The following is a 12,122-nucleotide window of genomic DNA, read 5'->3' as shown; positions in this document are numbered from 1 at the left end:
AGCCCGACTTTTTTTTCCTCCAAAGGGGGGGCCTGACAGAAAAAGTTTGAGAACCACTGAGCTAGTTTATGTAATATGCACAGTAAGTAAATAGCTAACTGAATACTGGGATGGAAAATGCCTATAAGCACTCAGTAAAACATAAACACACACAAAAAGCCTCTGAATGATAAGAAGTATTATAATTAAAACATAATGCACATTACCATTTTGAGAGAGAGTACCGAAGTTAAAGAACTCAGAAAATAATCTCTTATCGAACTGAGGCTCCAGTAAAACACACTGACTATGGACATCATGGTGTTCACATGAGCACAGAGAGATGGGGTTATTCATGTTCCCTGTTTACATGATAAATACTAGTAACCTGGCATTTCGATGCCTTTTCTCTTCTCAACTATTCAGTATTTGTATCTCTCTATCATGACATAAAGACGAAGCTCCGCTCCAGAAGTGAGACACCGCCACCGCCATCACTGTTAGCTGATTAACTGCTACCAGCTGAAGACTTTACTTTCCTCTTCTTTGAATTTTTTTTCTTATGTCCATGTTGTCTGGGGGAGAAAACATATCGAACCAAGAGATCGTCAGCTTTGATTTTCGCTGTATTAACAATGTCCTGAACACTTGGTGTGTGTGCCTTACCTCCACTACCGGAATCGCTTCATACAACAGATCTGAGCTGTCCACCTACGACAGTGTTTCTCAAACTTGTTCATACCAAGGACCACTTAACCAATAAAAAAACACCCGCGGACCACCTAACTCCACAAATATAAAAAAACACATCGTTTTTCTAGAACAGATTACAAATCGCCTGAAAATGGTACAAACAAGTGGCAATATGTGTGATGAAGGTGTTGCGCTGGGCTATTTCATGCAATTGAAAGTGAAACTTAAGCTCGCTCCATTGCGGAGATATTCCCGCGAGGGTGCGGAAAACTTAAATATATTTATTTATTTCAAATATGAAATGTGACCAATATACTCACGGACCACTAGGGGGCGCTCACGGACCACACTTTGAGAAGCACTGACCTACGACAACAGTCCTTGAACATGCACGCGCTATGGGAGAATCTGCCTTGGTACAAAGTAGCAGTGAAAACATGGAACGGAGTTTCATTGATTTGGGCATTCTCTCAATAAGCAAGTGGAATGGATTTGATATGAAGCACTGACACAGCGCTCTACAAAGTGCGGTGAGACCGATACACAGACTTTCCACATGGTAGAAGTGGGGGGGTCTAAACTAATCATTTGAAAAGTTGTGGGGGACTTGTCCCACCCTCATATAATGGCTGTGACAATATGATTATAAACGTTTAAAGTGACCACAATGAAGCATGACCAGTATGGAGGAAATTTCACTTTAAAAACAGAAACAACCTGGTTGGCAAGAAATGAACAAATAATAGAAGTTTAAAGCAAAGTTGTGTTATTTAATAAAGTCTATAAAACTCAAAAAGCTTTTAACAGAGTTCATCTATTTCAGCCGAAAGGACAGAGTCTCGCACCAAGAAGTCAGCACAAGATCTGCCCCCATCCAAAGAAAACACCAATACTTTATACAATACAGAAGGAGGGAAGGAGAAGGTCTTCAGCAAGCGAATTTACATGATGAGAAGTGTTGACCAGACGGTTTGAAACCTACATAAAGCTATGCAATTTACATGACAAGAAGTGTTGACCAGACGGTTGAAACCTACATAAAGCTATGCAATTTACATGACAGGAAGTGTCGACCAGATGGTTTGAAACCTACATAAAGCTAAGCAATTTACATTACAAGAAGTGTTGACCAGACGGTTGAAACCTACATAAAGCTAAGCAATTTACATGACAAGAAGTGTTGACCAGACGGTTGAAACTTACAATGATGTCTGTTAATTACAGACCAATGGTTGTAGAGACAGACTTTGGTTTGTTCTAAGGAAGATGACATGTAGAGGCTAGATGTGAATTCAATCAGTGGGAAATAAACAGATAATTAAGTTACAGTAATACTTATGATTAAATTAGACTTAATGATAAATTGCTACAACAACCAGAAAGAGACACAGAACGAACACAAGGGACTAAGTTACTACAGAGAGACGTACAAACACCACCTGCTGATAAAGGACAACACAAAGAGGCGGAGCTGCTTTGAAGCAGAGCTTCTCAAAGTGTCTCTTACCCGGCACTCGCCTGAAATGAGGTCTATTTCATTACTAAACAGAGCGTCAGCATCTTATGCAACTCTGAGGAACATGAACCAGGTTACTGCACATGCTGCACATTTCCAATCTCATATGATAGAGATCTGTTGTCCATAGTTCACTGATCAGGGCGTCTCCATGTGATGAACCAGGGAGACATTAGCGGCCACATTGGAACAAACAAAAGGGATTACAGAAAACACAAGGAGGCGAAATATCTAGAGTTTCAAAGGTAAAAACTCCAAATATCCAAAAAGAGACATAACATGTGTACAAAGTTTCCCAAAGTGAATACAACGAGACAGAAAGTGAGCACAGAAACTCCTTCAGAGCTGGATGGTGTTGCCTCTCCATGACTTCATGCTGACTTGAAGCTGTAACACCAGAGAGCTGCTTGGTGCACACTGCATTAGTTTACTTAGTGGAATGCTGTGCAGGCAGCCATACCTTCAGCTACAGGAACCATTCAGACATCACAAGATTCAGCATTTTCAGCACATGATGGGACACTTTGTACTGTTTCAAAACATTTGATACTTTTTGAAATATTCAGCTTTTTAAACTCTTTCTTTAACATGTAACTCAATGGGCAACACATCCTCACTCCCAGGTCGGCCTATGTTGACGTTATGTCAAGTCCCCTGCCGGCTTTTTCCAACGCAAGGGGGGGGGCCTTAGCGTCCATTTTCAACGCAAGGGGGGGGGCCTTAGCGTCCATTTTCAACGCAAGGGAGGGGGCCTTAGCGTCCATTTTCAGCTTTCCGGGATGTCCATGTGCTTCTATGGACGCTCATGGAAGCACGGCATTCATTTGTGTCGACTGCCCTTAAAGGCAATGTGAGCGTCCATTCTCATTGGATAGCGGAGAATTGTACACCCGGAAGTAAATATTCCCCTTACTGACGATTGATTTTACAGTGATATCTGCACTACTCATCGACTAAAAAACACCAGATTATCCTTGTTAATTACACAACATTGATTGGTTTAAATTGTGTGCAATGCTTTTGTATTTTTCCCCTTCGATTCGGAGAAACAAATCTTTTTTCGGAGTAAATGATGGCAGAAGACACTACACTACCCAGAATCCCCAGCTATCATTTCTCCCTGCAGAAAAAGAAAACATGGCCGAACTTCGTTTTATTCTGGGTGTAAAATGCCTATTTTAAAGTTAGTTTGGCTATTAAAATGCGTTTTGATGTCATTTGATGCGAGAAATATGAGTTGTTATTTCAGATTATGTGTGCAGTGGATGTACATGATCTTTAGTTTGCTAGTTATTACGAAGATTACTTCAGGAAATTGCGTCCAACGTTTTCATTGTTACCAAGGTGGTTGCTAGGGACGCTGCTATCGATATTATTTCTGTTATGTTGTGTAACTGTTTAATGGTGTTATCTTTATTGCTACCCCCTTCCCCGTCAATCTATAGTGTTGGTCCACAGCGCAAACATATTAGTTAACAAAATCCGCATCTAAAGATACGTTATTTCCCCCTGTGCAATTCCAGTCTCACATCTCACAGCACATCGTCATTAACAAATACCGGAAACAGACCGAAAACGTTTAAAGAAAATAAAATAATACCTTATTCCGAGTGTGCTTGCTTTTCTCTTTGAAAGTCATCACATAACGGCATTGTAATACACGGTTCGGCTGCATTAAATATTACATATCTGCCGTAGTTCTGTATTTATAGAGCACTGATGAGAAGACAAACATGAGGAACTGAAAACGTGACGTGGATCATAAATATATCAGCCATTAAACAACATCTTACATTTCTTTTCACACAATACGTCTCTTTGCCGTATCAACACTAATTCGGCTCACTTTTATATTTGATCCAATTGGTAGATAGGCTGTATTTACACCATAAAGATGCACAGATGATATAAAGAGACACCTGGTGGTTAAAGCATGTTATTGAATTTCATTATTTTTATTATTAGATATTAATAGGATCCCTATAAAGTATATTCATTACTCGTTATTCTCTACTAATAGTTAATTAAAGACTGTATATAATGACTATTTTGCACATCCCGTTCAAGATTTCAAGATTTTCTAAGGTTTATTGACATATCATATAGGCCTACACAACTGTGGTGTAGTTCTGCACTGAATGAAAAACTTGGGTTGCAGGTTCCTCAATAGTGCATTACAAGACATCTATCAATATTTGTGCATACCTCCAGCAATGTTAACTATGTTGAAGCACTTATTTTAACTGATATTATACATAATGTATTATACTCTTATAAGATGTATGCAGATATTTCATCTCCGGCCTTGTCAGGTATTGAACAATCAATAAATAAAGAACACAGAATTGTTAAATATAAAACACAGAATTTGTGTGATTATACTAAATGATTTTCAAATAAACACCACTGCAGATTTAACTGTTACACATGCTGATGTAACGCAAATGTTCCAACTTGGGATCAATAAAGTATATCTTATCTTAAGCTGATCGATGGCTACTGCCATATTTGCAAAATGTGCCTATGAACCTTGACAAGTGCATGTTTCAGGCTTATCAATTAATGTAATGTAATGTTATCAATTAACAACAGGAGGGGTCACAAACATAAGACCAGCTGTTAAATAAAGCTCTTCTGACCTTAGCTGGCATGTGGGTATATATATTAATACTGCCCATTATGGGCACCAGCAATTTTCACCCATTTATTAATTATATGTTTTAAATGTGAGTGTTTCCTGTCCCCTAAACCTCCAGGGATGTACACAGTTTAATACTGGCAACTTCTTATTATGGGAAATACGAAAATGTCTTTTAAAACTACAACTCCCAGTAGAGACGTGCCATAGAGAACATGTTGCGAAACAGAATAGCCAGCATGTGTAGTTCTGGGGACGGGGTGGGGGAGGGGGGGGGACGCGGTGGACCCGTTCAAATCCAGTTTTGAACAGTCTGCCGTGGTTCCATCCCATTTCAAGTGCTGTTCGAGGCTCGGTAACCCTCGGAGCACACTCTCCAACCACAGAGCTTGAGGACTATCACGGGGTTTGTCAAACAGAGCACATGGTGTAGTCCAAACGATAGCTGGGGATTCTGGGTAGTGTAGTGTCTTCATTGCCTTTAAGGGCAGTTGACACAAACGAATGCCGTGCTTCCATGAGCGTCCATAGAAGCACATGGACATCCCGGAAAGCTGAAAATGGACGCTAAGGGCCCCCCCCTTGCGTTGAAAATGGACGCTAAGGCCCCCCCCCTCGCGTTGAAAATGGACGCTAAGGCCCCCCCCCTTGCGTTGGAAAAAGCCGGCAGGGGACTTGACATAACGTCAACATAGGCCGACCTGGGAGTGAGGATGTGTTGCAATGGGAGGAACCTTCAAATCCTCTTTTAGCTACACCTTGCACCAAATGCTTCTCCTTCCACATACTTTCAGCTAGAGACTTCATTACAACTTTAAAATGATCACAAGACCTTCAGCTATTAAACCTGTTCTTCAGATTTTTATATCTTTTACACTTTTTGAGATATTTAACTTAGTTTGGAGCTTGGTAAAGAGGCATTCTATACATTTACAGTGGAGGAAACAAGTATTTAACCCCCTTCAGACTTTGTAAGTTTACCCACTTATTTTACAACTAAAAGCTCTTCTCAAATGAAGAGCAGGTTGTAACCGAGGCTCTGTGTCGGTCAGAGTCCGAGCGCTGCTGCTCCTCCTGGATTGAGTCAGAGGCTGCGGTCGGATAATCCAAAAATCAGATCCTAAATTCTAACCCTATCGTCTATCCCTTGACCTCTGAGTGAAAGGTCATGGGGTTAAGGGATGGTGGATAGGAGAATTCAAAAGCACTTAGGAGAAGAGACTGCAGTGCTTTAGAGAATCCGAATGCACTTCCGACGTGTTTATGATGCGCCAGCGGACATCATCAATGTGCGTCTGCTGAACTACAACTTTCCGAAAGCGGACTACAATAAGCGCATCATTAATACACGCTGTTATTGTGTTGTTTTATGCTTTATGAACGAGTGCAACAGCGAACAATATGTTGTACATTAAGGTTGAAATTAAAACAAATAAGTAAAGTGAAAGAAAATCGTTGTCACATTGATAATTGTTCCTCACACTCACCTCACCCACCTGGCAACATACAAAACAATTGATGGAAACCGTGTTAGACCTAGACATGTATTGCTGTACATATCACCATTCTTAAGTTTATAACATGTTGAATTAAAATATGGCCAAAAGTCTCAATTAGATTTGAAGCGGTATTGGCTTATTGATGTGTTATGGGACAAAATAGTTGTTTACCCAAAGATAGTACTAGCAAATGACCACAGGCACAACACTGTTGCACTCAATGAATAACCAAGAATCACCCAGCTGAATAGCCTGTTGCTCAATGACCCGATTAGTGTCCTGCTATATAAGAGCAGGGGGGCAGTCTCACAGTTTCAGAGCAGGATGGCAGAAATGGAGCAAATATTCAGAGGAGGCGAGCACGACTGCAGAGGCTGGCAGTAGGTTTACAAGGGGCAAGTGCAGTGGATTCTGATACTGGTTTCAATGATAGGTTACAGAGCATGCTTACATTGCACATACTATCAAGAGTATAGCTGAAACTGTTCCTGTATATTTCATGTGTTTCTGTGTACCTGGGTGAAGTTAACTGTGAGGGCTTTCTGACAGAAAATTGTCTTATGGTTTAGCCAACAAACATATTTCCAGTATTGGTTATTTATAGCAAACTTGAAGGCTATCTCCTCCCATGTGCTTGCCTTACACAACACATATGCATCATTGTTTAAAAAAATAATGGAAAGCCACAATATTGATGAATTTCAACCTTTTACTATTTACACCTGTTTTGTCTCCTACAGGAGAGGATCAACATCTACGCCAACCCAAACCACCATGTCCCTGTGGTACAACTATATATGGATCAGTCCAAAGGTCTTACATTTGACTACCGCCTGTGGAGGGAATCCATCGAGGCCCTGATGACCCTTCTCAGGAGGGAGAAGACCCATGGCTGGGTTCAGCATGTGGAGGTCCTCCTGGTGGTCTACTGGCTGGCACATGGGTTGTCCTATTCGGTTGTCTCCAGGGTCTTTGATGTGCCTAAAACCACAGTTTTTGATATTGTCCACAGGATGTGTGAGGCAATATTATGTCTGTTGGAGAAGGTCATCCATTTCCCCACACAGGCACAGTGTGCTGAAGTTGGCAATGGCTTTCCTCGCCTTACCAACAGCCCAGCCTTCAGCCACTGTGTGGGAGCTCTAGATGGATGCCACATCCGCATCAAGGCTCCCAATAGCCCCCATGCCCAGGGTTACCTGAACAGGAAACTGTTCTTCTCTGTCCAGCTTCAGGGAATCTGTGACAGTCATGGCAAATTCCTGGACATTTTTGTTGGCTACCCTGGTTCGGTCCACGACACCAGGGTGCTCAGGAACAGTCCAGTGTTCGTGAGGGGCTGTTACCCACCAGTTGGCCATTTCATTGTGGGGGATGGAGGTTACCCGTGCCTGAGGGAACCTCTTAACCTCATCACACCGTACCGGGAACCGTTGAGGGGTAGGAGGCGCGCTTCACCCGACACCCAATCGGTTATAGAGAGGGCTTTTGGGATGATGAAGGCACGGTGGAGAAGGATCTTCTTCTAGGCCCTGGAAGTGGATCACAGCTTTTCCCCCACGGTGATAGCAGTGTGTGCAGTGCTCTACAACATCTGCCTCACTGCTGGAGCCAACTGAGGGAGGGGATCCAGTGCCGCTACCTCCACAGGGACCTGTTCAGGGACCTATAGTGCTGACATGCCGGTCAGCACTATAGGGACAGACTGGCAGCACACGTGTCAGCCCCACATGAGCGTCCTCCACACCTAAATGACCATGATTATTTCCTTATATAGTAAGTATATTATGTATATTATGTTTGTCATTACACAACAGTCATTATTTTGCATTTATAGCACAAATATTGTTGAAAGTCACTGTTGTATTGTATTTGAAAAAGCTGCTATGACATGTGGTGCTTTTGTGTAATTTTCCCTTTTTTGTAAAGTGCTTGTTTATTGAAGCACTGCTTGAGTGTTATCCAAATCATCAACTGAAGAACTCCACTTTAGTGTTTTCATTAAACTTAAAACATTATTATTTGTTTGTATTTTTCACAAGCTCTGATATTACATTGAGAAGTCGCTCATTCTGCTCATTGAGCGCTGCATCACGGTCCTCGTCCTTCTCTGCCTGCTTTTTCAGGAAGGCCAAACCGCTGCTTCTTCGCCTTGGCCTTTTAGTATGTGGGTGGGAGCTGGTGGAGGGCACGGGCTCCTCCTCAGTGCAGAGGGACACTTGGGAAGGCCCTTCTCCAGCAGAGGTGGAGGCCTCAGCAGCAGTCTGGCCATGGCTTGACAACGGGCATGAGGCAACTAGGGTGGGAGGCTGGATTGATGGCCTTCCCCCAATTGCCTCAAACCATGGCCAGGTAGCTGCTGAGGCTTCTCCCCCGTCTGTTCCTGTCCCAGTTGGGGGATCCTTTAACTCCTATTGACACCACAGAGAACAGACTGTTAGTGAAAGGGCAGTGAGGGGAACATCACAGTACATGACATTTAGCTGACGCTTTTATCCAAAGCGACTTACAATAAGTGCATTCGACCAAGAAGACACACACTTGAAGAAAACAGAATCATAAAGTACATCAGGTTTCATAGAGCCAAACATTTCAAGTGCTACTCAGCTGGCTTTAGGTAAGCCAGCCCTTTGTTAGCATATGAGTGCTTAGTTAGCATATGAGTGCTTAGTTAGCATTTAAATGCACACCAAACGAAATGTTGTACTAATTCTAAATGTGTAATTGCTTACGCCTTAAATGTTAAAAAGTGTAAACAACTAAGCGAATTCACATTTTAATATAGGAGGCTGGGGTCGCCAGTTTAAGTCTGTAGCATAATATCTACAAACACTAACCCACCACAGCGCCCAGCCATGTGATTTGCTGTCTGTGGACCAGTCACCTGGCCCTCCAGACCCATCTCTTTAACAACCTGCCTTTAGTTACAAATGATCTCAATTCACCATGCACATTTATTAAAACATTTGATCAGACACATATAGATGTACTTACTCCCAGCCTGATTTGGCAGCATGTCGTTTCCCACTGAACATGTGCTCCATCTTACCCCTTGCACTAATTAGGGCAAGGGTTTCAGCATCATATTAGGCTTGCATGGTACAACGCAGGAAACAAAACATTAGATAGCCTAATGCAAACTGAGCATAAAGGTTTTAGTACGATGTTAACTTTACCTGGATAATTTCACAGCAGTCGTTTCATATAAGCATTTTGCCAAGTTATGGCTTAAGAATGTAAAAGCTTCAGAGAGCAGCGGTAACTTACATGATCTTCGTTTGTCTGCCATGATCGGTTGTTTCCGTGAACGAATATTCCCTCGCCTTAAATGGCGCGGCCGCAAGGCATTGTGGGGCAGCACTTTCTCCTCTCCTTTCGGTGAGGGAGGTCCAGTGGTTCCTAGGCTAAAGGAGGTTCTAAAGGAAGTTTGAAACCTCCTTTCCTATCATCTAGAGAATTCTAACGGCTCTTATCATTGAGGGACTTCCGGGTCATTTCACTCCGTTAGGAAGGTTCCTGAGCTAAATGGACTATTCGACTTCAGCCTGAGTTTGATGAGCCCTCCCTCTTCTTCCTGCTCTCAGACACAGCCAGCTCCACTCTGTGTTTCCTGGCTCCTCCCCTTCAGATCCACACTGAGGAGGAGGGGTGTAACCAACATGTGGGTAAAGCACGAGAGCTGATAGGCCACATTCACTGCTCACACACATGCTGTTCAGATCAGCTGACTCACTAGTTTCAGCTCTCAGGAAGTGAAGCTCACACACTCGCTGCTACTGAGAGGAGAGATGGCGCAGAGAGGAGTTCAGCTGGAGCGGGAAACCTTCTCTTGTTCCATCTGTCTGGATCTACTGAAGGATCCGGTGAGCACTTCCTGTGGACACAGCTACTGCATGAAGTGCATTAAAGGCTTCTGGGACGGAGAGGATGAGAAGTGCAGGCAGAGCTTCACACCGAGGCCTGTCCTGCTGAAGAACACCATGCTAGCAGCTTTAGTGGAGGAGCTGAAGAAGACTGGACCCCCAGCTGCTCCTGCTGGTCTCTGCTATGCTGGAGCTGGAGACGTGGCCTGTGACGTCTGCACTGGGAGGAAGCTGAGAGCCTGTAAGTCCTGCCTCGTGTGTCTGGCCTCTTACTGCGACCAACACCTCCAGCCTCATTATGACGCAGCTCCATTAAAGAAACACAAGCTGGTGGAGCCCTCCAAGAAGCTCCAGGAGAACATCTGCTCTCGGCACGACGAGGTGTTGAAGCTGTTCTGCCGCACTGATCAGCAGAGCATCTGTTCTCTCTGCTCTGTGGACGAACACAAAGACCACGACACGGTGTCAGCTGCAGCAGAGAGGACTGAGAGGCAGAGAGAGCTGGAGGGGAGTCGACTCAACATCCAGCAGAGGATCCAGGACGGAGAGAAGGAGGTGAAGCTGCTTCAACAGGAGGTGGAGGCCGTCAACGGCTCTGCTGACAAAGCAGTGGAGGACAGCGAGAAGACGTTCACTGAGCTCATCCGTCTCGTGGAGGAGAGGAGCTCTGACGTGAAGCAGCAGCTCAGATCCCAGCAGGAGAGAGAAGTGAGTGGAGTCGGAGAGCTCCAGGAGAAGCTGGAGCAGGAGATCAGGGAGCTGAAGAGGAGAGACGCTGAGCTGGAGCTGCTGTCTCACACAGAGGACCACAACCAGCTTCTGCTCAGCTACCCCTCCTCACTGCCAGCCCTCCTCAATGGAGCTACACACTCCTCCAGCACCAACATCCGTCCTCTGAGCTACTTTGAGGATGTGACGGCGGCCCTGTCAGCAGTCAGAGACAAACTACAGGACGTCCTGAGAGAGGAGTGGACAAACATCTCACCCACTGAGGTGGAGGTTTTACCGTCAGCAGCAGCAGAGCCCGCCTCCAGAGCTGGGTTCTTCACGTGCTCACAGGAAGTCACTCTGGGTCCAAACACAGCATACAAGGAGCTGTTATTATCTGAGGGCAGCAGCAAAGCAACATTCATGGGACATCAGTCTTATTCTCGTCACCCAGACAGGTTCACTGAATGGCCTCAGGTGCTGAGCAGAGAGGGTCTGACTGGACGTTGTTACTGGGAGGTGGAGCGGAGAGGGAGAGGAGTTCGTGTAGCAGTCGCATACAAGAATATCAGCAGAGAAGAGGATGAAAGTCTATTTGGATTCAATGACAAATCTTGGGCGTTAGATTGTTACGATAACATTTATTCATTTATTCACAACATTATCTTCACTCGCGTCTCAGGTCCTCCGTCCTCCAGAGTAGGAGTGTACCTGGATCACAGAGCAGGCGTTCTGTCCTTCTACAGCGTCTCTGAAACCATGACTCTCCTCCACAGAGTGCAGACCACGTTCACTCAGCCGCTGCATGCTGGACTTTGGCTTTGTGCTTATGGAGACACTGCTGAGTTAAACTGAAATAGCCTGACGTCCTTGGAGGAACTCTTCTACTTCTTGAACTCACCGTGTGTCCATCAGAGCTGATTGTTCATGTCTTCACTGCAGAGATCAGCTGTCAATCAAACATGATGGGCGGGGCTTGAGCGTCTTCTCATGAGTTGTTCAGTAGATGTTGGACTTTCTTCCGGCTCCTTCCTGTGTCTGTGTAGCATGGAGGCTGCTCAGGAGGATCCTTGTTCACCTGTAAACTTTGCTCTAAAGATTTGCTGGATGTTTCTTTTGATTCATGTTGTTGTTTCTCTTGTAGTGCACGAGTCTTCAGAGACATTCAGAATCACATGTATTACTTTGACAGATTCCATGTTGTTGTTGTTGTTGTTGCCCAAATG

General features: G+C 44.1%; 1 protein-coding gene across 1 annotated transcript; it reads left to right on the top strand.

Annotated features, from left to right (window-relative positions):
- Positions 1-10,113: 10,113 nt before the first annotated feature.
- LOC139435271 (tripartite motif-containing protein 16-like) lies at positions 10,114-11,751 on the top strand. Its single transcript, XM_071205712.1, has one exon. The coding sequence runs from the start codon at positions 10,114-10,116 to the stop codon at positions 11,749-11,751; it is 1,638 nt and encodes a 545-aa protein (XP_071061813.1).
- Positions 11,752-12,122: the final 371 nt, after the last annotated feature.

The sequence above is a fragment of the Pseudochaenichthys georgianus genome, chromosome 15 (assembly GCF_902827115.2).
Source record: "Pseudochaenichthys georgianus chromosome 15, fPseGeo1.2, whole genome shotgun sequence".
Taxonomy (NCBI): Eukaryota; Metazoa; Chordata; class Actinopteri; order Perciformes; family Channichthyidae; genus Pseudochaenichthys; species Pseudochaenichthys georgianus.
This window is presented reverse-complemented; position numbering and strand designations above follow the sequence as displayed.

Bases quoted from the DNA above. Each gene is read 5' to 3' on its own strand.
- LOC139435271 (XM_071205712.1), top strand. From the start codon at position 10,114: ATGGCGCAGAGAGGAGTTCAGCTGGAGCGGGAAACCTTCTCTTGTTCC.